This window comes from Stenella coeruleoalba (assembly GCF_951394435.1).
Source record: "Stenella coeruleoalba genome assembly, chromosome: 7".
Classification (NCBI taxonomy): domain Eukaryota; kingdom Metazoa; phylum Chordata; class Mammalia; order Artiodactyla; family Delphinidae; genus Stenella; species Stenella coeruleoalba.
In genome coordinates, this window is record NC_137153.1 from 56694666 (window position 1) to 56720879 (window position 26214).

The window sequence follows — 26214 nt, forward strand, 5'->3', positions numbered from 1 at the left end:
GTCACTCATAAATTTTGTGTTAATACCAAATGCAGTTATCTGCACAGGAATGTGGGAATTAAAAATAGCAACTCCTGTGCCCATTTATTTTTATTACATGAACCCTTCTGAACATAGATAGAAAAGGGCTCTTTCAAAACATTTTCTAGTACTCCTCCCTTCTGCTTGGTTTTAAGTTATGAGGATACTCAGAGGCTCTCTCATGTGGCTGTTGATTTCTTCAAGCTGTTTTCACTTTCGTCCATCTAAATGAAGTTGTTCTACCTGGTAGAATCCTGCATAACTTTGAGAAGCAATTACTTTAGGCAAAACTTTTAACAGGAAATTAAGGGCCAGTGTTAAAGAATAAAACTTACCCCTTCCTCTGTCCCATATTCTGAAACACACATAATCATGACAACTTTTGCTTATAGCAGCCATGGCTGCTAGGCTTATTATGTAATTTCCCAGGATATGAATGTCACTCACAGACGATTGCTTTGTTGTTGTTGTGTTATTGTTGATTTTTTAAAATCTTTATTGCAGTATAATTGCTTTACAATGGTGTGTTAGTTTCTGCTTTACAACAAAGTGAACCAGCTATACATATACATATATCCCCATATATCCTCCCTCTTGCATCTCCCTCCCACCCTCCCTATCCCACCCCTCTAGGCAGTCACAAAGCACTGAGATGATCTCCCTATGCTATGCAGCTGCTTCCCACTAGCTATCTATTTTACATTTATATAAGTCCATGCCACACACTTCATCGCAGCCTATACCCTTCCCACTCCCCCTGTCCTCAAGTCCATTCTCTACATCTGCATCTTTATTCCTGTCCTACCCCTAGGTTCTACATAACTTTTTTTTAGATTCCATATATATGGGTTAGCATACAGTATTTGTTTTTCTCTTTCTGACTTACTTCACTCTGTATGACAGACTCTAGGTCCATCCACTCACTGCAAATAACTCATTTTCGTTTCTTTTTATGGCTGAGTAATATTCCATTGTATATATGTGCCACATCTTCTTTATCTATTCATCTGTCGATGTACACATAGGTTGCTTCCATGTCCTGTTTATTGTAAATAGAGCTGCAATGAACATTTTGGTACATGACTCTTTTTGAATTATGGTTTTCTTAGGGTATATGCCCAGTAGTGGGATTGCTGGGTCATATGGTAGTTCTATTATTAGTTTCTTAAGGAACCTCCATACTGTTCTCCATAGTGGCTGTATCAATTTACATTCCCACCAACAGTGCAAGAGGGTTCCCTTTTCTCCACACCCTCTCCAGCATTTATTGTTTCTAGATTTTTTGATGATGGCCATTGTGACCAGTGTGAGGTGATACCTCATTGTAGTTTTGAATTGCATTTCTCTAATGATTAGTGATGTTGAGCATTCTTTCATGTGTTTGTTGGCAATCTGTATATCTTCTTTGGAGAGATGTCTATTTAGGTCTTCTGCCCATTTTGGGATTGGGTTGTTTGTTTTTTGATATTGAGCTGCATGAGCTGCTTGTAACTTTTGGAGATGAATCCTTTGTCAGTTGCTTCATTTGCAAATATTTTTTCCCATTCTGAGGGTTGTCTTTTCATCTTGTTTATGATTTCCTTTGCTGTGCAAAAGCTTTTAAGTTTCATTAGGTGCCATTTTTTAATTTTTGTTTTTATTTCCATTTCTCTAGGAGGTGGATCAAAAAGGATCTTGCTGTGATTTATGTCATAGAGTGTTCTGCCTATGTTTTCCTCTAAGTTTTATACTGCCTGGCATTACATTTAGGTCTTTAATCCATTTTGAGTTTATGTGTGTATGGTGGTTAGGAAGTATTCAAATTTAATTCTCTTACATGTAGCTGTCCAGTTTTCCCAGCACCACTTATTGAAGAGGCTGTCTTTTGTCCATTGTATATTCTTGCCTCCTTTATCAAAAATAAGATGACCATATGTGCGTGGGTTTATCTCTGGGCTTTCTATCCTGTTCCATTGATCTATATTTCTGTTTTTGTGCCAGTACCGTATTGTCTTGATTACTGTAGCTTTGTAGTATAGTCTGAAGTCAGGGAGCCTGATTCCTCCAGTTCCATTTTTCTTCCAAGATTGCTTTGGCTCTTCGGGGTCTTTTGTCTTCCCACACAAATTGTGAAATTTTTGTTCTAGTTCTCTGAAAAATGCCAGTGGTAGTTTGATAGGGATTGCATTGAATCTGTATATTGCTTTGGTTAGTATAGTCATTTTTAACAATGTTGATTCTTTCAATCCAAAATCATGGCATATCTCTCCATCTGTTTGTATCATCTTTAATTTCTTTCATCGGTGTCTTATAGTTTTCTGCATACAGGTCTTTTGTCTCCTTAGGTAGGTTTATTCCTAGGTATTTTATTCTTTCTGTTGCAGTGGTAAATGGGAGTGTTTCCTTAATTTCTCTTTCAGATTTTTCATCATTATTGTATAGGAATAAAAGAGATTTCTATGCATTATTTTTGTATCCTGCTACTTTACCAAATTCATTGATTAGCTTTAGTAGTTTTCTGGTAGCATCTTTAGGATTCTCTATGTATAGTATCATGACATCTGCAAACAGTGACAGCTTTACTTCTTCTTTTCCAATTTAGATTCATTACTTTTTCTTCTCTGATTGCTGTGGCTAAAACTTCCAAACTACGTTGAATAATAGTGGTGAGAGTGGGCAACCTTGTCTTGTTCCTGATCTTAGTGGAAATGGTTTCAGTTTTTCACCATTGAGAATGATGTTGGCTGTGGGTTTGTCATATATGGGCTTTATTATGTTAGGTAAGTTCCCTCCATGACTACTTTCTGGAGAGTTTTTATCATAAATGGTTGTTGTATTTTGTTGAACGCTTTTTCTGCATCTATTGAGATGATCATATGGTTTTTCTCCTTCAATTTGTTAATATTGTGTATCACACTGATTGATTTGCATATATTTAAGAATCCTTGAACTCCTGGGATAAACCCCACTTGATCATAATGTATGATCCTTTTAATGTGCTTTTGGATTCTGTGTGCTACTATTTTGTTGAGGATTCTTCCATCTATGTTCATCAGTGATATTGGCCTGTAGATTTCTTTGTGACATCTTTGACTGGTTTTGGTATCAGGGTGATGGTGGCCTCGTAGAATGAGTTTGGGAGTGTTCCTCTCTCTGCTATATTTTGGAAGAATTTGAGAAGGATAGGTGTTAGCTCTTCTCTAAATGTTTGTTAGAATTTGCCTGTGAAGCCATATGGTCCTGGACTTTTGTTTGTTGGAAGATTTTTAATCACAGTCTCAATTTCAGCACTTGTGATTGGTCTGTTTATATTTTCTATTTCTTCCTGGTTCAGTCTCGGAAGGTTGCACTTTTCTAAGAATGTGACCATTTCTTCCAGGTTGTCCATTTTAATGGCATATAGTTGCTTGTAGTAATCCCTCATGATTCCTTGTATTTCTGCAGGGTCAGTTGTTACTTCTCCTTTTTCATCTCTAATCCTGTTGATTTGAGTCTTCTCCCTTTTTTTCCTGATGAGTCTGGCTAATGGTTTATCAATTTTGTTTATCTTTTAAAAGAACCAGCTTTTAGTTTTATTGATCTTTGCTATTGTTGTCTTCTTTTTCATTTATTTCTTATGTGATCTATATGATTTCTTTCCTTCTGTGAACTTGGGTTTTTTTTGTTCTTTCTCTAATTGCTTTAGAAGTAAGATAAGGTTGTTTATTTGAGATGTTTCTTGTTTCTTGATGTAGGATCGTATTGCTATGCGCTTCTCTCTTATAACTGCTTTTGCTGCATCCCATAAGTTTTGGGTCATTGTGTTTTCATTGTCATTTGTTTCTAGGTATTTTTTGATTTCCTCTTTGATTTCTTCAGTCATCTCTTGGGTATTAAGTAGTGTATTGTTTACCCTTCATGTGTTTGTATTTTTTACAGATTTTTTTTTCCTCTAATTGAAATCTAGTCTCATAGTGCTGTGGTCGGAAAAGATACTTGATACAGTTTCAATTTTTGTAAATTTCCCAAGGCTTGATTTTTGACCCAAGATATGATCTATCCTGGAGAATGTTCCATGAGCACTTGAAAAGAAAGTGTATTATGTTGTTTCTGGATGGAATGTCCTATAAATATCAATTGAGTCCATCTTGTTCAATGTATCATTTAAAGCTTGTGTTTCCTTATTTATTTTCATTTTGGATGATCTGTCCATTGGTGAAAGTGGGGTGTTAAAGTCCCCTACTATGTTTGTGTTAGTGTCGATTTCCTCTTTTACAGCTGTTAGCATTTGCCTTACGTATTGAGGTGCTCCTATGTTGGGTGCATACATATTTACAATTGTTATATCGTCTGTTTGGATTGATCCCTTGATCATTCTGTAGTGTTCTTCTTTGTCTCTTGTAATAGTCTTTATTTTAAAGTCTATGTTTTCTGATATGAGAGATGCTACTCCAGCTTTCTTTTGATTTCCATTTGCATGGAATATCGTTTTCCATCCCCTCACTTTCAGTCTGTATGTGTCCCTAGGTCTGAAGTGGGTCTTTTGCAGACAGCATATATACAGTTCTTGTTTTTGTATCCATTCAGCCAGTCTGTGTCTTTTGGTTGGAGCATTTAATCCATTTACATTTAAGGTAATTATCGATATGTATGTTCCTATTACCATTTTCTTAATTGTTTTGGGATATTGTAGGTCTTTTCCTTCTCTTGTGTTTCCTGCCTAGAGAGGTTCCTTTAGCATTACTTGTAAAGCTGGTTTGGTGTTGCTGAATCCTCTTAGCTTTTGCTTGTGTATTATGGTTTTAATTTCTCCGTCCAATCTGAATGAGATCCTTGCTGGGTAGAGTAATCTTGGTTGTAGGATTTTCCCTTTCATCACTTTAAATATGTCCTGCCACTCCCTTCTGGCTTGCAGAGTTTTTGCTGAAAGATCAGCTATTAACCTAATGGGGATTCCCTTGTATGTTATTTGTTGCTTTTCCCTTCCTGCTTTCAATACTTTTTCTTTGTATTTAATTTTTGATAGTTTATTATGTGTCTTGGCATGTTTCTCCTTGGATTTATCCAAGGAGATATATATGGGACTCTCTGCACTTCCTGGACTTGATTGACTATTTCCTTTCCCATATGAGGGAAGTTTTCAACTATAATCTCTTCAAATATTTTCTCAGTCCATTTCTTTTTCTCTTCTTTTTCTGGGACCCCTATAATTTGAATGTTGGTGTGTTTAATGTTGTCCCAGAGGTCTCTGAGACTGTCCTCAATTCTTTTCACTTTTTTCTTTATTCTGCCCTGCAGAAGTTATTTCTACTATTTTATCTTCCAGGTCACTTATCGGTTTTTCTGCCTAAGTTATTCTGCTATTGATTCCTTATAGAGAATTTTTAATTTCACTTATTGTGTTGTTCATCATTGTTTGTTTGCTGTTTAGTTCTTCTAGGTTCTGGTTAAACGTTTCTTTTATTTTCACCATTCTATTTCCAAGATTTTGGATCATCTTTACTATCATTACTCTGAAAAAAATAAAATAAATTTATTAAAATAAAAAGTAAAAAATAATTATTAAAATTTTTTTAAAAATTGAAGTAATTAAAAAAATAAAACAAAAAACGGACAGACAGAAGCCTAGGTCAAATGGTAAAAGCAAAGCTATGCAGACAAAATCACACAGAGTAGCATACACATACACAGTCACAGAAAGAGAAAAAAAAAAAAATATATATATATATATATAGTTGCTCCCAAAGTCCACCACCTCAATTTTGGGATGATTCATTGCCTATTCAGGTATTCCAGAGATGCAGGGTACATTAAGTTGATTGTGGAGATTTAATCCACTGCTCCTGAGGCTGCTGGGAGAGACTTCTCTTTCTCTTCTTTGTTCGCACAGCTCCTGGGGTTCAGCTTTGGATTTGGCCCCATCTCTGCATGTAGGTCACCTGAGGGCATCTGTTCCCTGCTCAGACAGGAGGGGGTTAAAGGTGCAGCTGATTCTGGGGCTCTCGCTCACTCAGGTCGGGGGGAGGTGGGGTATAGAATGCAGGGCGAGCCTGCGGCAGCAGGGGTCAGCATGACAGTGCAACAGCCTGAGGCGCGCCGTGTGTTCTCCTGAGGAAGTTCCCCTGGGGAAGTTCTCCCTGGATAGCGGGACCCTGGCAGTGGCGGGCTGCAAAGGCTCCCGGAAGGGGCAGTGTGGATAGTGACCGGTACTTGCACATAGGTGTCTTGGTGGCTGCAGCAGCAGCCTTAGCATCTCATGCCCGTCTCTGGTGTCCGCGCTGACAGCCGTGGCTTGCATCTGTCTCTGAAGCTCATTTAGGCCGTATTCTGAATCCCCTGTCCTCGTGCACCCCGAAACAATGATCTCTTGCCTCTTAGGCAGTCTAGGCTTTTTCCCGGACTCCCTCCTGGCTAGCTGTGGTGCACTAGGCCCCTTCGGGCTGTGTTCACGCAGCTAACCCCAGTCCTCTCCCTGGGGTCTGAACTCCGAAGCCCAAGCCTCAGCTCCCAGCTCCTACCCTTCCCGGCAGGTGAGCAGACAAGCCTCTCGGGCTGGTGAGTGCTGGTCGGCACTGATCCTCTGTGCGGGAATCTCTCCACTTTGCCCTCTGCACCCCTATTGCTGTGCTCTCCTCTGTGGCTCTGAAGGTCCCCTCCCCCCCGCCAACCCCACCCCGTCTCCACCATTGAAATGGCTTCCTACTGTGTGGAAACTCTTCCTCCTTCACAGCTCCCTCCCAGTGGTGCAGGTCAGGTCCCTATTCTTTTGTCTCTGGTTTTTCTTTTGCCCTACCCAGGTACGTGGGGGTGTTTCTTGCCTTTTGGGAAGTCTGAGGTCTTCTGCCAGCATTCAGTAGGTGTTCTGTAGGAGTTGGTGCACATGTAGACGTATTTTTGATATATTTGTGGGGAGGAAGGTGATCTCCACGTCTTACTCTTCTGCCATCTTGAAGGTCTCCCTATTGTTGAGTTTTGAGAATTCTTTACTCTAGATTTAAGTCCTTTGTCAGATATTTGTAGTTTGCAAATATTTTCTCCCAGTCTGTAGCTTGTCTATTCCCAGAGCAAGAATTTTTAATTTTGTTGAAGTCATATTCGCCAATTTTTCTTTTGTGCATTATGCTTTTGGTGTCATGTATAGAAACTTTTCACCTTGTCTTGGATCCCGAAGATTTTGTCTCACATTATCTTTTATATTTTACATTTCAATATATGATTCATTTTGAGATCATTTGTGTCTCAAGTGGGAAGTTTAGGTCAAGTTTTTTTTTTTTAACCTAGGGATTTCTAATTGTTTCAGCATCATTTGTTGAAAGGCTATTCTGACTCCATTGAATTGTTTTTGAACCTTTGTTTAAAACCTGTTGAGCATATTTGCATAGGTATAGTTTCTGGTTCTCTACTCTGTTTCATTGATCTGTGTGTCTATCCCACTACCAACACCACATACTCTTGATTAGTGTAGCTATATAATACATCTTGAAATTGGATAGAGTGATTTCTCCCATTTAAAAAATTTTGCCTTTCCGTATAAATTTTGGAAGAGCCTTGTCTCCATCTTCAAAATATCTTGCTGTGATGTTGATAGGAATTGTCTTAAATCTGTATATGGATTTGGAGACAATTTTGTCATCTTTGCTATGTTGAATTTCCAATTTATATTCTCAGTATGCCTCCCCATTTAATCTTCTTTGATTTCTCTCATCAGTGTATGTAGTTTTCCATATACAATCTTGTACATATTTTGTTAGATTTACACCTAGGTATACTTTTTTTTTTTGAGCAATTGTAAATTGCATTGTATTTTAAATTTTGGTTTCCACATATTTATTACTAGCTTACTAGTGTATAGATAAACTATTTTTATATGTTGCTCTTAAATATTTTGAGACCTTGTTGAAGTCACTTGTTAATTCTGAGAGCTGGCTTATTTTTTTAGATAGCTTTACTTTTTCCTTTCCCATCTGTATGCCTTTTATTTCCTTTTCTTGCCTTACTGTGCCGGCTAGAATTTTCAATATTATGGTGAATTAGGGTGATGAGAGTGGACATCCTTCTCTTCTTTCTGATCTTAAGGGGAAGTGTTCAATCTTCCATCATTAAGCATAATGTTAGATGTAGGCTTTTTGTAGATGTTCCTATCAAATTAAGGAACTTCCTAGTTTTCTGGGTTTTTTTTTTTCATGCATGGGTGTTGGTTTTGTTTTGTTTTGTTTTTTTGCGGTACGTGGGCCTCTCACTGTTGTGGCCTCTCCCGTTGCAGAGCACAGGCTCCGGACGTGCAGGCTCAGTGGCCATGGCTCACGGGCCTAGCCACGCCGCAGCATGTGGGATCTTCCCGGACCGGGGCACGAACCCGTGTCCCTTGCATCGGCAGGCGGACTCTCAACCACTGCATTGCCAGGGAAGCCCGGTGTTGAATTTTTCAAATGTTTTTTCTAAAGTTTTATGATCGCATAATATTTCTTATTTAGTCTGTTAAAATGGTGGCATGCACTGACTGATTTTTGAATACTGAACCAGCCTAGATCTTGCATCTTCTGACCAATATCCTTCATGAACATAGAAAAATTCTAAATGGAATCGAAGCAAATTTGCATTAGTTTTCTGTTGCTGCAGCCACAAATTACCACAAACTTAGTGGCTTAAAACAGCAAAAATTTAATCTCTTACAGTTCTGGGTATGCAAAATTGGTTTCACTAGGCTAAAGTCAAGGTGTCAACAAATCTGTTTCTTTCTGGAGGCCCTAGGATACAATCCATTTCCTTGCCTCTTCCAGTCTCCAGGAGCTGCCTACATTCTTTGGTTCATGGTCCTCTTCATCCATCCATACACCTATGGGGGTAGCATCTTCAAATTTCTCCATCCCTCTGCTTCTGCAGTAACACTGCTTTCTGTATGTCTCCTCTTGACTCCTTCTTAGAAGGCACTGGGCCCCAAAAAATAATCCAGGATTATTTCTCCACTTGAGATCCTTAATTTAATTACACTGCAAAGTCCCTTTTGCCATATAAGGTAACAAATTTAGCCTACCACACTCTATTTCTGTGTACTGTCTTTGGTTTTGGTATCTGGGTAATACTATGTCATCTCAGTTTTATTTTTTGTAACAAAATTCTGCTGTGATGAGACTTTTTTTTTAAGATGTTGGGGGGTAGGAGTTTATTAATTAATTTATTTATTTTTGCTGTGTTGGGTCTTCGTTTCTGTGCGAGGGCTTTCTCTAGTTGTGGCAAGCAGGGCCACTCTACATCGTGGTACGCGGGCCTCTCACTATCACAGCCTCTCTTATTGCAGAGCACAGGCTCCAGACGCGCAGGCTCAGTAGTTGTGGCTCACGGGCCTAGTTGCTCCGCGGCATGTGGGATCCTCCCAGACCAGGGCTTGAACCCGTGTCCCCTGCATTAGCAGGCAGATTCTCAACCACTGTGCCACCAGGGAAGCCTGAGACATTACATTTTAAATTTTGTAATTTTTTCTTACTGTTGCTTTCCCATGAGTTGGGAATATTGTGATGAGTACTTAGTCTGATAACGTATATATTGCATTCTTTTAGTATAGGTAGAGTGTCATTTAATAAACGTAATGCTTTGCCACTGAATTCAATAAAAAAACAATCCACACTTCACTGTGATTAAAAGTGTGACATTTGGGGCTTCCCTGGTGGCACAGTGGTTGAGAGTCCACCTGCTGATGCAGGGGACACGGGTTTGTGCCCCGGTCCAGGAAGATCCCACATGCCGCAGAGCGGCTAGGCCCATGAGCCATGGCCACTGAGCCTGCATGTCCGGAGCCTGTGATCTGCAATGGGAGAGGCCACAACAGTGAGAGGCCTGCGTACCACAAAAAAAAAGTGTGACATCTGACAGCCATTTTTCTTTTTCTTTTTACTTGATGGGTATGCACTGGTACTAAAAAAATTGCAGTATCGTAGTGTTCGTGACACAAAATGTTGTCAAGTTGTAACTGTGTCACTGTGACTTGCAGTCCTGCAAAGTGGTGAGCACACTACATATGGTCTCTGTGAGAGTACTAACCTGAACTACTGTAGTGCGAAGGCAGCCATAAACGGTACTAAAACGAATGAGCATAGCTGTGTTCCGATAAAGCTTTATTGATAGACACTAAAACTTGAATTTATATAACTGTCACATGCTGCAAAATATAATTCTTTTTGTTTTTAAAGCATTTAACAATGTAAATATCATTCTTAGCTTACTAGGCCACACAAAGACAGGTGGCAGGCCAGATTTGGCCTGTGGGTCATGATTTGCCAACCCCTGCCTTAACCTCATGGGATCTATATTTTATTTTGTTTTGTTTTGCGGTACGCGGGACTCTCACTGTTGTAGCCTCTCCCGTTGCGGAGCACAGGCTCCGGACGCGCAGGCTCAGCGGCCATGGCTCACGGGCCCAGCCGTTCCGCAGCATGTGGGATCTTCCCAGACCAGGGCACGAACCCGTGTCCCCTGCATCGGCAGGTGGACTCTCAACCACTGGCCACCAGGGAAGCCCGGGATCTATATTTTAAAGCAGGGGAGGGGGGAAAACAAGAAAATATGTAAGTGAAGAGGTAAAAGATGCTTTTGTGTTATAAAGGAAATTAATAGCAAGATGGCCAGGGAATGCTTCTTTGAGGAAATATGTAATGCAAACCTGAATGATACGCAGGAGCCAGTCATAAGAAAAGAGTACACAGTATTCTACAAAGAGAACAGCAAGGGCAAAGGCTGGAGGCAGGCACAAGTCTGGTGAATTGGAAGAACCAAAAAGTCAGGTGTGGCAGCAACACAGAAAGACGAGAAATGGCTTGGGAATGTTCGGGAATCTAAATAAGGATGGATGCCCATTGTTAAGAATTTAATTTAATTAGCACACTGTGAGGACTAGCCTAACTAATACACTGGGTTTGTGGCCCTTGCTAATTTATATGACCACACAAAATACTGTGAGTTAAAAAAAAAAAAAAGAGGGAGCAAAGGAGAAAATGTTTTTATTTTTGCTGAACTATTCTAGGAAAATACAATATCTCCTACATAATCCAGTAGACTGATAATAGATACAATTGGACCACACCATTTATTTCATTAAATGCTCATCCTTAATATAATATGATAATGCTTTACTTTATATTTGCTTACAATACAAATGTGTTGCTTATCAGGTGATTTACGGCCATTTATAGCAGGTTTACATAAAAAGTGTAGTTTCTTTATAAAACTCAGAACATTAAATCCTCAGTTCACACTTTTTTCTTTTGATATTCAGACCAATTTGTGTATGCCAAGCTTGTTCTAATTCCTTCTAATGTACTGGAAAGAATATCATTTTCAAGTTTGCATTGATTTGTGGCAATATTTGTATTCAACAATCAAATGCTACACTATTTCCTTCTAAATGGCTGTGCACTTAATTAGTTTCACTTGTGCAGCAATTAATTGGTTTCACAGACTTCTATTTTGGTATTGACCCTGACTATTGATAGTTGGAGCAGATACTGTTATCAGGACTGCGATGCATGTTTTCCGATCACACCACATAAAGTTTTCACGTTTGAAAAAATGTTCTTAATCATAATATCATCTAATATCTTTCAAAATTGCAAAATATTCTTCAACTAGTTTCTTTTTTTCATTTATTTTCTCCAGTACTGCTTCTAGTAAATATGTGGCCAAAGGAAGCTGTAAAAGAAACACAGAAAAAAAGATGAAAACTCTATATTTTCTTCAGTTCAGAAATATATACTAAATATCATTAAACCATTAGAACTCAGCTGTCTGCAACTTTGCACCCATAATGGTAACCTACTGGGTCTCTTTTCAACTGATCTTGTTGGTTAGTGTGGGTAATTTTGTCTTTTATAATAAAAATGATAAAGGAGCAGAAGTAAAATGAAAAAAGATAAACGCCTTATTGAACAATTCATGGTTTACTGACCATGTTAATGTTGTAATCTGCAATACAAGCAGTTAAGCCATTTATCTTCAGTCAGCTGATCAATAGCAGGTTACAGTCCTCTCTAGGGCCCAGAGGCCCACAGTAGTACTGTATGTTCATCACTCATAAAAGAGTGAGAAAGAACTATCAATACACTTGTCTGTGTTAGAGCTGAACATCTCAAGAATTGTAGGGTGAAATTTCAGAGGAAAAAAAATGGCAAAAGTATATCCATTGATTAAGTTGTTATAGAAAAGTTTGGCATATCAAAGTGTAATACACATGTTGCAAACTGCTAAGTTTATGAAATATAGATTACATTTTTAAATTTCATAATTTATATAACTTTTCTGGTAAAGTTTTATCGTTCCCTGTGCTTCACTGAGGTGCCCGTAGAACTCACACAATACACTTATGGGTTATAAGTGAAAGAAAATCCTAAATGTTGCCCAGTTACCTCCCAAAGCCTACCGACTTCCTTTTATCCTCCTTCCTAGCTATCTATTTTCATATAAAAGGTTTATAACAATCAAGAAGTTCATTAAGTTATTTTTGGAATTGTCTTTTTGATTAACCAGTAAAGACTACTTTTGTCTCCCTGAATATATTAACGAGAATCCTTATCAAGCCCAGTCCCCTTCCCTACAGGGATGTAGAGTCAGGCCCTTCTTTGTGCTAGGACAACCACCGACAGACAGCAACACTGGTCAGCATCTGAACAAAATCAGCCTGATGTCCGCTGTGTGAGTTGTTCAGCTGTGCTCAGATCAGCTATGCTCAGCTGTTACTATATTTAGCTAAACCCAGCATAATGGTTCTTTTCTGAATGCAAACTGGGAAAAAGAGAAAAGACTGGCCAGTGGCAGTGAAACAGATTGGGCAGTGAAACAGGCCCAAAAGGCACAAACAGATTATGCAGGCCATGGAGAAAATACAGAGACCGGTGTTGGTCCATAGAATTGCCTCATATCTTAAGTAGCTTTCTAGCTTAACTTCCTTCTTATATTTATAATAAATTGACTTCTCCTTAAGATACTCTGAGTCTATGTCAGGATAGACTCTATCTATAGTCTATGTCAAGAGTTTTAGACATTTGTCTTACTTGAAACTTACCACTAAATAAAGCATAAGATACAAAAATATCACATTTCTTCACTTCTTAAGATACAGGTGAATATAAGATACCCACATTGACTTAAAAACAGCTTTTTCTGGAAAAAAGAAACCTATCACATTAAATATACGCAAATTGCATAGGCATTTCAATTTCAGAAACGTGAAAACATGAGGAAATGCATCATAGAATCAAGGAAAAAATATATTAGATTCCCTTCTGGAAGATAATGATACTCACTGCAAATCCTTACTTTGAGAAAATTGCCCTCTGGGATGCAGAAAACAGTTATATTTGGTGAAACTGCCAGTTTTACAAACGAGACAATTTAAATTCTCAGGGCATTAACATTAGATGTTAAAGGAATACTCACACACACCAAGGCACAACTACCAGGTAACTTTCTTTTATTTTGACTATGGCACTCAGTACCATATGCATTCCAACAAAAGAGCAAACAAACAAGATGAGAATAACCTCCCATCTCTTCCTGGTAGAAGCAAAAGCAGAAATGAGTGTTTAAAAAAGTTGTTCTAAGAAAAAAGGGTTCTCTGATCAAATAAGTTTGGGAAAGAAAGCAAACTTTAAAATGTTATTTTATTTCAGGATCTCTTAGAGACTTTAAGGTGCTAATGGTACTGTGTTTCTCCAAGAGGGCAATGTAATACCCTGTTTCTAAATTCATTTGTCCGCACTTTTCTCATAGTCTATTTATCATGTGGAACTAGTGGTCCATGGAATACACTTTGGGAAACATGCTGGCTCTATGATTTCCTGTATAATAATGTCACAGCACTTTTACCAGGCCACAATGTACTGACATTAATCATCTTATTTGCACAGTTCAAGTTAAAAACTAAACCTACTCTTATTATCTTGTGATCAGAACAATTTCAGCATGTCATGTACTTGGACATTTGGCTTCTTCTTATCTCGAAGAATCTCTCTTCCAGGAAGCCTCCAAAGTGGAACATGAGGTCCATTTACTAATTTATTGCTGACAACCCCTTTTATTCTTTTCCTCAGCCTCCCAATAAAAACGAAAAGCCCCACAGTTAAACACAACTGTTTGTCAAACCTGTTATATTGGATTGTAAGCTTCTTTTAAGCTTCATACAGAGCCTAACACTTCATGCATTTCAAAAAGCAACCCATCCTTTAATCAAGATGCATGATTTGTGCACATCCATCTGCCCTTGTAGGTTCTTCTATTTTTCTCTACAAATAGGTCAGAAAAAGATTAGTATCTGCCTTTATATAACATTAGACAAAAGTTCATATATCTTACAAGGTAGTTGGAGATGGTTCTTTATCTATTTTAATCCAACTTTTCTATTTTCCTTTTAAATACAAAGATTCCTACTTTTTCCCCCTCTAAACCCAGTGTTCTACTTTCTGTTTATGAATTGTAGTTCATTGGCAACCAGCTTTCAAACTGGTCTTAAAAATTTTTTTTTAATATATAAGGATCAATTGTAATTCTGTAATAATATAAAATTAATATAATTTATGATGGAACAGTTAATAATTAAAACAAAGTTAGAGGAAGACTAAGGAAAAGTCAGAATTATAAAACATTTCATAAGATAAACAACAAGGTCCTACTGTATAGCACAGGGAACTATACTCAATATCCTGTGATAAATCATAATGGAAAAGAATATGAAAGAGAATGTATATATATGTGTGTATAACTGAATCACTTTGCTGTATAGCAGAAATTATCACAACACTGTAAGTCAACTATACTTGAAAAAAATAAATTAAAAAAATAAACATTTCACAAAACATACTTATTTCATAAAATATACTTATTGTTTTCAAATGAATAAAATAACAAAGTAACTGTTAACCAAAATATTTTGGTAGGTCTCCTTTCTATTTTACGAATAGTTCCTTACTTATGGAGCAGACTCAATACATATTCAAATAATAAATACACTAACAGCCTTGGTTTTGAAAATAGCCTCTCTTACCAATTTTACACTATTCATTTTTCACAAACTTTTTTCATAGTACAGATAAAAATTTCTGATTAGTGAAGGATGAATTAACAAAAAGTTTTGTTTTTTGAGAAAGGTTAAAAAATGGGATTTTTAGTTAATTGGTTATTTTTAGTTAATTGAGAGTAATCACATATCACATAGATTATCAATAACTTAAATCTCATAAATTATAGTTAATCTGAAGACTAAGTGGAATATAATTTAATCTACAGTGACTCAAGAAAGCTCTTCGAAATCCTATGGTACCATATGAATAGCAATTCTCAGCATATAGATAGAGTTACCACTGAAACTATATTTAATACATAAAATGCCTCAGGAAGTGCTTTAAAAATTTGCATTGTTTGCTTATTTGTTTGCCATATTTTTTAGAACTGCAAAATGTTTTAAAAACACTAAGAAGATGAGGAAATCTGAACTTTTTAGAGTCTAGATTAAGTGCAGGTTTATTTCGTACAGGCAGCATAGAGTCTGTTCCTTTCTCTCTCTCTGCATTCTGGAGGGAACTCCCTCAGATACAGAAGAAAACACAACTGTTCTTTTACTGACAGGATTTTGGGTTTGGATTGAAGTGGCAACCTGACTAGCCAACAGCAGAGATCTTTTCTCACTTGCCCCATCAAATAAATATACGTGAAACAACAAACCCAACAATTACGTTGCCTTGGGTTTCATCTCGGATGGCATGTGCCGGGGCCTATGAAGTCCAGAAAGTCTGCTGGACTTTCTGCATAATTTTATTCTCTTGCATAAAAAAGAAGTGATACTCTTAGTTATGTCATTGCAGTTACACAAGCTTGAACTCTTCAGCACAAGGGGAAAAATGGACAGGGGAAGAGCTGATACTGCATGAGATTTCTTGGAATGGGAATTTAATTAGGGCATCGGAATAACTGTGAGTTTTGCTTGGTCTATACTGTAATCTTAAAGTGGGTCTTCCTGGTCATGCTGGCTGTCCCTGTTGTCAAAGGTGACTTCTCTTACTGGAAGGACTTCCCCTGACTTCAGATTTTAGGCTTCTCTTATATGTAAATGCCTACAGATGTTTGCCTTTAGAAAGTGGTGTGCCAGTGACACAACCTGAAACTTATCACTCACAATAATTATGGCTTCATTTAGAGGTGTTTCTGTATAAAGGTAAGATATGAATGATAGTTGCAGATGTTGGAGAGCTATGTTGGAAGAATAACAAAGCCTCAAGTCCATAAGTGTGAAACATACAGATAATTTATAGCATCAGCACTAACTGGAATGTGCTCTTAATAGTATAAAACTGAAAAGTTTTGTATTGAAAGAAAAAAATTGAAATAAGAGTACCTCTTTAAATCTAAAGGACAAGATTAACATTTTAACCATTTTCATTCTTATTTTTGGTTTGAAAACTATTACCAAAAGATACTGCTTTTAAAATAAAAATTGATAATGGCTATTCTGACTGGTGTGAGGTGATACCTCATTGTAGTGTTTTTTGTTTGTTTTTTTTTGCGGTATGCAGGCCTCTCACTGTTGTGGCCTCTCATTGTAGTTTTGATTTGCATTTCTCTAATGATAAGTGATGTTGAGCATCCTTTCATGTGTTTGTTGGCAATCTGTATATCTTCTTTGGAGAAATGTCTATTTAGGTCTTCTGTCCATTTTTGAATTGGGTTGTTTGTTTTTTTGTTATTGAGCTGCTTGTATATTTTGTATAGCTGATTCACTTTGTTATACAGCAGAAACTAATACACCATTGTAAAGCAATTATACTCCAATAAAGATGTTAAAAACATAAAATAAATAAAATAAAATATAAAAATAAAAATTGACTTTAGCAGAGCTGTACTCAAAGTAAAGATATTAAATTTTATGTATTATACCTGCTTTAACAAAGGATATGATTCAGTGAGATTTTGAGTTTAGTAAGAAACTAATGTAGTCTGATTATTATAAAATTAAAGATGGAAAATTTGTAATATATAAATATTTATACATCCACTCTACTATCTTGTAATTAAAAGATTGAACTTGTTAAAATAACCAAGCAAGGTATCAGAAAGAACAGTTTATTTATAATTTAAAACTGGCATTGAATTGTGAGCTAAGTTTCCTAAATGTTGTTTATATTTCTGGCACATTATCTATCTATCTATCTATCTATCTATCTATCTATCTATCTATCCTTCTACCTATCTATCTGTCTTGGTGTTCAGCTGAATATTGAAGTCTATATCTGCTATTCTTAAACTTTGGTGAAGGCTATAATTTGTTTTCCTTTCATTTCCCCCCAATTTTTTTTTTTTTTTGCGGTACGCGGGCCTCTCACTGTTGTGGCCTCTCCCGTTGCGGAGCACAGGCTCTGGACGCGCAGGCTCAGTGGCCATGGCTCACAGGCCCAGTGGCTTCGCGGCATGTGGGATCTTCCCGGACCAGGGCACGAACCCGTGTCCCCTGCATCGGCAGGTGGACTCTCAACCACTGCGCCACCAGGGAAGCCCGCCCCCTGCAATTTTTTATAGTGGTAAAATACACATAAAATTTACCTTTTAACTTTAATGACATGTCTTTTTTCTGGTATGAAAGTAGGCTTTAATTTGTTAAATTAAAAAAAGAAATCCCAGTAAGGCTCTGAATGGAGAATTTTTAACTTTTGCTACTTCAGTTGGATGTGAGGAGTAAGTGTATGTGGGTGACTGTGTGGGTTTACGTGTGTGGAGAGAGTGAGTGTGGGAGTTTGCAGTATGTGCGTGTTATCAGTGTGTTGTAAGTGCAACACTGAAAGCAAAAGAGTAAATGTCTTCAGGGCTGTAAAGAGAAACTTTCTGTTAACCTTCAGACTGGAAGTTATTCTATTTACAAAAGCCAGGGAGATTTATAAAACCTTCTCACTGCCATATTGCAAAGCATCTATAGAAGGTAAGCATATTTTGCAGAAAGGGCACTGGGGAAAGAGCCATTTAAAATTTCACCGTTTGCAAGATCTGAAGCAACTAATAGGAACAGGGATATCTAAAGTTAAAGAAAAAACATCGATCAAAGTCTATACTTTCAATTATCAACAACTGAAGGCAGAAAGAATTTTTGATATGGTCCCAATACAAGAAAATGATCTACACAAAGTGGATGAAAATGGACTGAATGAAATCTAGAAAAGGATTAACAAACAACATAGAATAAGGCAACAACAAAACAAGATCAAGACACATTTTCTAGCCATTTCTGGCTAAGTGTTTTTTATATAAATCCTAGTAAAGAACCATATTGGGGTTATAACTGTATATTATTTGTTTTATACAAGTATACATATTTTAATATACATACCCATAATTCTGTTCAAGTTAATTGTTTAAAAACTTTCATAGTTTATATATTTTAACTATTTGTTCATTGCCCTCCATCACCAGAGATGTAAGCTCCATGAGGGTAGTGATTTTTGTCTCTTGTTCACTGCTATACCACCAAACCTGAAACATTACCTTACATGCAGTAGACACTCAATACACGTTTTAAAAATGGATTTCACAGCTTGGGTTCAATTTTATCTCCACTAATTCCTTCCACTTCCTTTATAAAATCACAAGTACAAAAGACTGTTTCAGGTATTATTAAGGCCTGAAAACAAAACTAAGTAATCCTTACTATAATTTTAATTTTGAGGATCAGAATGGACAGAACAAATAAACAATACCTCTTAGAGGGCAGAGTATAAATAACTGACTCCTTTTTGCTTGCATATATGAGAAAGTAATATCAGCTAGAGTATGATAGAGGGACAGCTCCTTCTTTGTCAATTGAAAAGAAACATATTAAGTATGAAATAAAATAATTTACCTCATTTATTCATAGTTATGGCCAGTAGACAGAAATTCAAATTCAAATGCATTTAATGCAGTCCCTGCTAATGGTGGGGGACATAGCACATGAGATATAAGAACTTAATTGGGGACTTCCCTGGTGGTGCAGTGGTTAAGAATCCGCCTGCCAGTGCAAGGGACACGGGTGCGACCCCTGGTCTGGGAAGATCCCGCATACTGCTGAGTAACTAAGCCCATGCGCCACTACTACTGAGCCTGTGCACCGCAACTACTGAAGCCCGTGCTCTAGGGCCCATGCTCCGCAACAAGAAAAGCCACCGCAATGAGAAGCCCATGCACCGCAATGAAGAGTAGCCCCCACTTGCCATAACAAGAGAAAGGCCATGTACAGCAATGAAGACCCAACGCAGACAAAAATAAATTTTGAAAATTAAATTTTTTAATTAAAAAATAAATAGTTTCTGGCTGCTAAAAAAAAGAACTTAATTGGATTTACTTAAAAATAAAAAGGTATTCTTTTTATTCTTCTTCACTGTGCCTCATATTAAGGAATTCATTTTTTAAATGGAGATATAATTCACATAACGTAAAGTTCACCATTTTAAAATGTATAATTCATTGGTTGTACAAGGTTGTACAACCATCACCTTCATCTAATTCCAGAACATCACCTTCATCTAATTCCAGAACATTTTCATCACCCCAAAAGAAACCCTATACCCATTAGCAGTCATGCTGCCTCTTCCCCTATCCCCTGGCAACTACTAATCTACTTTCTGTCTTGATAGATTTGCCTATTCTGTACATTTCATAGAATGCAATCATACGGCAAGTTACCTTTTGTGTATGGCTTTTTTCACGTAGCATAAGGTGTACAAGGTTCTTCCAGGTTGTAGCACTATCAGTACTTCATTCCATTTCATGGCTGAATAATATTTCATGTATGCAAATACCATGTTTTGTTTATCCATCCATCAGTTGATGGACCTTTGGATTCCTTCCACTTTTGAGCTATTATGAACTATCATTGAGCTGCTATGAACATTTATGTAGCAGTTTTTATATGGACATATGTTTTTACTTATCTTGGGTATATACCTAAGTGTGTAACTGCTGGGTCATATAATCTCTACTTTTAACTTTTTGAGGAACTGCCAGACTGTTTTCCACAAGGGTAGCACCATTTTACCTTCTCACAAGCAATGTATAAGGGTTCTAATTTCTCCACATCCTCACCAACACTTGCTATTGTCTGTCCTTTTGATTATAGCCATCCTACTGGGTATGAAGTAGTATCTCATTTTGGTTTTTGGTTTGCATTTCCCTAACGGCTACTGATGTTGAGCATACGTACATGTGCTTATTGGCTATTTGTATATCTCCTTGTAGAAATGACTATTCAGATCAGTTTCTTTTCTTTCGTTGTTGAGTTGTAAGAGTTTGAAATGTGTTCTTAAATGGTTAGATTTCACTGAGAAAAGCCGCACGGCAGGTTGGGATGAACTAATGAAAAACTGTGAGTCCCTGAATACTGTTATTGACGTGTATCAACTAAATTTTTTATGGCTTCAATCACCGACATCTCTCTCTACCAAATCTGATCTACCTCTTTTGATCCCTAAAACTTTTAAAGGTATCATCATCTTTCTCATCATATAAGGTATTAAACTCACCTCTCTTTGGTTTCTGCTTTCTGACCCCTTCATCTAATCTCAGTACTGCTATGAATTCAGTTTCTATAAAGTGGGTCACATCTATCTCGTCCTTCCTATTTTTATAGTGAGGGTACATGCAGGCCCCCACTTCCTTTTGCCTTGACTACCTTCTTGCTCCCAGTCTCTTATCCTTTCAAACCATCCTACATGCTGATCTCATGTATCTTTCTAAAGCACAACTCTGATTACATCCCTTTCCTGCTCAAAGGTGTTTATTGTTTAGTCCCAGTCTACTTTTCCTATTTCTGTTTTTCTTTCTCCCATGTCCTAAAACACAGAAAAACTAATTTTGGGTGGTTCTCCCACCCTATTATAATCATTAATTTGCTTGCTTGTCTCTGCCATAAACTGTAAGTTTTAAAAAATGTAATAATGCAAAAAGAGGAATTAATACAAGTAAAAATCTTCAAAGAAATTAAAAGGCAGCTATGCCATAAAAAATGAAAGTAGGTATTAGAACAACTTTTTTTAAGTGTGATTCTTATTATTAGAAATCTGTGGGGACAAAGGTTAGATGCAGATAAAGATCAAACACTTAGAATTACCAATTGTATCAGGACCACTTGAAAGGAGGACAAATATTACATTCTGTGTTAAATATAGATAAGTTAAGGTTTTAGACCTTTTAATTCTCATGCACTTCTGGCTAACAGTACCAGTAGGTATACTATTGTGCGGGCCCATATTGCCACATTGCAGGACAGCTTTTTATTTTCTGGTAAATATCTTATTTATATAAATTTTAATCCAATGAATGTAGAGAAAATTTTCTTTAAGAGAAAATAGTTCTGTGGCCGAATCCTTAAACAAAAGATAAAACCACAAGGCCAGATTCACTCCTATGACGTCAGAATTCCATTACATATACCACCCAACACAGAGGGAGGACATAAAAGGGAAGTTTTCTTATAATTTTATTTTCAAAATATTTTAATCATCAAATATAAATACTGAATTAATTAGGGTTCTTTTCAGGGAATGCGCTCAATTATTCCACAGCTTCAAGATCGTGTAACCTCAGGTACACGGAGCTGCATGCCATAAACTAAACAAAACAAATGAATGAACATATTTATACTTTTGCCCTCACAATCCTGTGAGCATAATTTAGACTCCCAAAAGCTGGTGGACAAAGAAAACCTTTTCTAAAATTCAGGACAAATATAATTGCTAGAATTGAGAAAGAAGAAAAGTAGGATAAAAAAAAGATGTTTTCTATTTTATAGATTTTTCTCTTGGGTGTAATTATAAAGTGACATTCAAGTGCAACCAATGAAGTCCCTATTTTTTCTTCTCACAGAATTCAAAGGCATCAGCAAAACCACCTCTGTCAGTAATAAAAATAAAAAGTCTTTGACTTTTTAAATGTTATCATACTGTCACAGTGGAATAAAATTAACTTGACAAATACTCTAAAGGCACATGGTGGAGTTCATTATGTATAACAGCAACAGCAGCGGTTTCCCAGTGTTCATAGAGGCTGCTCCATTAAATTTACCTCCAGTCAATAATTAGGAGTCCACAAATAAACCTGGGCAATTAAATCAATACTGCCAGGCAATTATATTCTAGAGTCCAGGCTCAGTGGCACAAAAAGGCACTATATCAAACTGCAGTATTAAGCAGTCTAATGCCATTTTCAACAGGATTTTTTTTTACAATAACTGGACAGAATAAGCATACATCCAGATAATATAGAATGTATATATGTATATCTACATGTGTTAGTCAAAAACTCAGATCTGGTGTCAATAGAGCTTTAGTAAAATTTAATAAAGATTTATACATATCGATTTGTTATTTTTATGTTCATAATTGACGATAAAACTTCCATATTAAAAGGTCATACTTACAAGTTGAATGTTAAAAAATCCACTACAAAGTTTATTTTTATAACTTTCACGTTTAAAAAAATAACCTGTAACAATCATTACTGAACTCCTTTGATGTGCCAGGCACTGGGCTGGGTGCTGGGAATGCAACATGATTGAGAAATGGCCTTTCTTCTCAAAAGCAAGAAGGCTTTGCCCAGCACCTGCACATCTGCACTTCAACAACTTGAGGCAAAAGAGTGCCCATCACCTTCTATTACTATTGATAGTAATAGTGTTTCCAGATAATGTTTCAAAAATATATAAAATGGGTACTAAGAATATGAATAATAGTTCATATATTATTTACCTATTCTTGACTTTTCCAAAAACATAGATACTGCACTCACAGAACAAAATTTTTTTTTTGCTATTTTGAGAAATATATTTAAGCTGTTTTTAATCCAGTTCATTTTAAAAACAGACAACAATTAAGTTGAGCAAAAAGAACTATAATGAAAAAGTTTTGGAATATATTACATGCTGTCAGTGATATCAAAACAAAAGTTGGCTATGACTAGAAAAGCAGGGCTCTCACCTGCCAATAAACTGCCCTGATCACTTACAAGAGGGGCACATCCCAACAGACTATATGTGTATTAAAAAAATACTTGAAAGGGAAGAAAAAGTATCACACAGGTCACAGCAGCAGTCTCAATAGACCCCTCAGGGATTTCAGCTCGTCTTGGCCTTGTCATCCTCTATGCAGCTTTCCACTCGGCCCAGAAAATGTCGATAGGAAAATGTTTGAGGGGCCTCTGGTGGAAATTTTTTCATTCTTTCTGCATTGACAGGATGCCAAATCAATATTTACTTCCCACTAACAAGCTGCTCGAGGTCTCAGTAGAAAATATTGTAGAGAATGCAGGAAGACACAGTAATAAACAGCTGTCTGGCTGTGAGGAAAACATGAATTGACTGGAAACAGGTCCATAGTAAAAGGTCACTGAAACCCATGAACTCCTCAGGTGTCCATATCAACTACTAACTTTAAAGACACATAATAAACAATCTCTTTTCCTAAGAGGGCTGAGAGAATGGATCCTTTTCAGTCTAGCAAGCATAGAGGTTGACTCAATAATTTAATTAATGCCTTTGCTAAAACCCATGTTGGCTCCTTCCCAAGGCATTTGCTTCATTTGTTAAGTCCAAAAGTACAAATGGAGAGTTAACTTTCCTGTCTACCTACTAGAATACTTATTTACCTAACAGAAGTAATGTGTCTGTTTACAAAAAATTAGGCATCTAGTAACAAAAAAGTACGGCTTGGAATTTTTATCTGCAAGTTTTAATATATGAAGTAGAAAAACAAAATACCTGTCCTTCAAGAAGTTTCTGAATGTACAACAGCCATTCCTTGTCATTTTCAGCATCGATCTTTGTCCTTTCGATTTCCTGAAGGAAAAAAATAAAAACACTGTTGTTAATTTCATTTATATGAACTTGATCATACTGTTAGATACTGAATAAATCTAGAGAAATATTGGTGGAATTAGATTCAACAAAGAGCAGCCTGTCCTTTCAAAGTAGGGAACATTCAAATCGATGCTCTTTAATGTATAAATATCTACCTACATGTGGAAGATAAAGCTATATTTCTATATTTCATAATATAATTCAGGAATGTTTTATTTCTGCCTTCACAGTGGAGCTCACACTGGACTGAGGTGGAGGTGGAAGTGATTAAAATAAAATGAAAAAGAAAATGGAGCTGTATAGAAGAATCATTTATAAGTAACCCTCATAAGATGACATAAAACCTTATACTCAAAACTCTGACTTATCAGTAGATAATTAAGGAGTAATTGTTATAATCACAGACAAAATAGGACATGCATGGTTCTGGTGTACTTAAATGCTTACTCATTTAAAATATCCAATAACTAGCTGATAGGTAAGAGACGCTCCAACTTAAAGTATTGTTAAGTCACTAAATATTTTCAATTCATCAATTATCAAGGTAAAATATTCTGAAAGTATAATGTATTCACATGTGCAACTGATTATTCAGTTAAAATCATGATTCGGTTTGCAAAAAATGGGCTTTTCAAAAAGGGAAGGATTTGGAAAACTAACATTTGTTGAAATTTACTGTATGCCAAGTATCAGGCTAGGTACTTCGCATAGGTTGTCATGGTGTTTTACGTGAATTTACAAGAGTTCGATGTAGCTTAAAGCATAAAATTCAGGTGGTTTGGGCTCTACTTGGGTAAGTCACTCAACTCTTTAGACCTCTGAAAGATGCAGGCGGGGATCAGTCCAAATAAGCTCAATCTATAATTAAATCTAGTAAATATATCCAGGTGTGTGCACTGAGTCTTCACAGAACAGTGTGTTTTCTTCCAGGACGACTTCCATTTAAGGTTGTGTGGTATGCATATTTTGGTGCTTGGCATCCCTGGCTCCAAACTGCATCTGCCCAGAGGCCACGGTGCCATTTCTTCACAGAAATGTGCTAGCTACTCTTTGGGACTAACAAGAGAGATCCTTTTCTAATTAATATACTCAAAGGGGACAACTTTTTCCAATTTGTCTACTCAAAGGGGGTTCTTTTTTCTAATCTGTAAGCCCAGCAAGGGCATCTTTTAAGACCACACAAAGGCGGTGATGCTGTCTTCCAGAATATGTATCTGGAACACACACACGTATACACACATATACACATGAGGGATTTTGCTAAGTCTGTTTGTTTTAAAACTTTTAGGAAACAGAGGAGGACTCTACCTTAATTTTTTGTTAGGTTTCTTTTTATCAATCAAATTTTAATTAAGTGTCCATAATAAGATACAGTTAACACCCTTGCCTCAGATACTATTATTTCCTGTGTGTCTTATATTTGATACCATATTTCATAATGCTTTTGTACCTCAAAGTTCAGAATTCACAGACATTGTGGCATAGGTGCTGAAAATAGGAAACTGATAATTCACTATCCTATTCACCCATAGGATGAAAATAATCTCTGCAGGACTCCTTTGACCTCTTTTCTAAGAATTCTTAGCAGTTTAAAAACTTTTACAAGTTGTAGATCTGCTCTATTCCAGAAATTTTTTGAGAAACTGATGGGGGAGGGGTGCTGAAGGATGTTCTCATACAAACATTTAAGTCTATCATTTTATTTAGTCATTGAGCAAATATTTATGGGGAAGCTAAGAGCACCATCATCTCTTTAATCTTTCTAAACAATAAAAAATCTAATATTTATGTATTAAAGTTCAGAGACTTCACAATAGAACAGGATTGAGTATCCTCCACAGGTTTCACGGAAGACTGTGTATGAGATTCTGCTGTTTATGAGGCAATAACTATCAAAAATGCAGTGCCCTCCTCAGGAGGTACAGAAATGCTACTGAAGACCTATATGTATATGCACATAAATTCACTCAGATGGGAGTATTTTCCCCACCTTAAAGCAATAAATATCTTTTTCTATAACTTGATCAACAATAACTTTGAATTTAGCTAGAAAAGCCAATATATTCACTACATTAAAAAATCTCATGTAGGACGAAAAATCCTCAAATCAATCCTGACCCAGCTAACTAAATCCATTCAAACAGGTTTAATTAAAAATACTAGCTTAAAAGATACATGATGAACTATAGAAAATGGAAGAGACAGGAAAGGATAACTGACTTGAATAACAAGCAAGCAGTTCTAAAGGTTATGTGTACTGGCTTACTTCTGTATTACATAGTTAAATTTCTCTAAAGGTTTTTTGAGTTGGTTAATACTTTTGATATATCTTTCATTGGTACACTAATATTCTTGCCTTCATTAATATTATCTTAAAGATGAAA

At 36.6% G+C, this 26214-nt stretch overlaps 1 protein-coding gene across 3 annotated transcripts in view; it reads right to left on the reverse strand.

The window, feature by feature from the left end:
- Nucleotides 1–10767: 10767 nt before the first annotated feature.
- The window catches only part of CNTLN (centlein), a 330490-nt gene continuing 315043 nt past the window's right edge, over nucleotides 10768–26214 (reverse strand). For all 3 annotated transcript variants that reach the window (XM_079927964.1, XM_079927963.1, XM_079927962.1), the window contains exons 25-26: nucleotides 23732–23809; nucleotides 10768–11661 (exon numbers count right to left, since the gene is read on the reverse strand). In XM_079927964.1, the coding sequence (XP_079784090.1) occupies nucleotides 11560–11661; nucleotides 23732–23809 (180 nt within the window). In that variant the 3' untranslated portion in view covers nucleotides 10768–11559. The remainder of the gene's footprint in view (nucleotides 11662–23731; nucleotides 23810–26214) is intronic.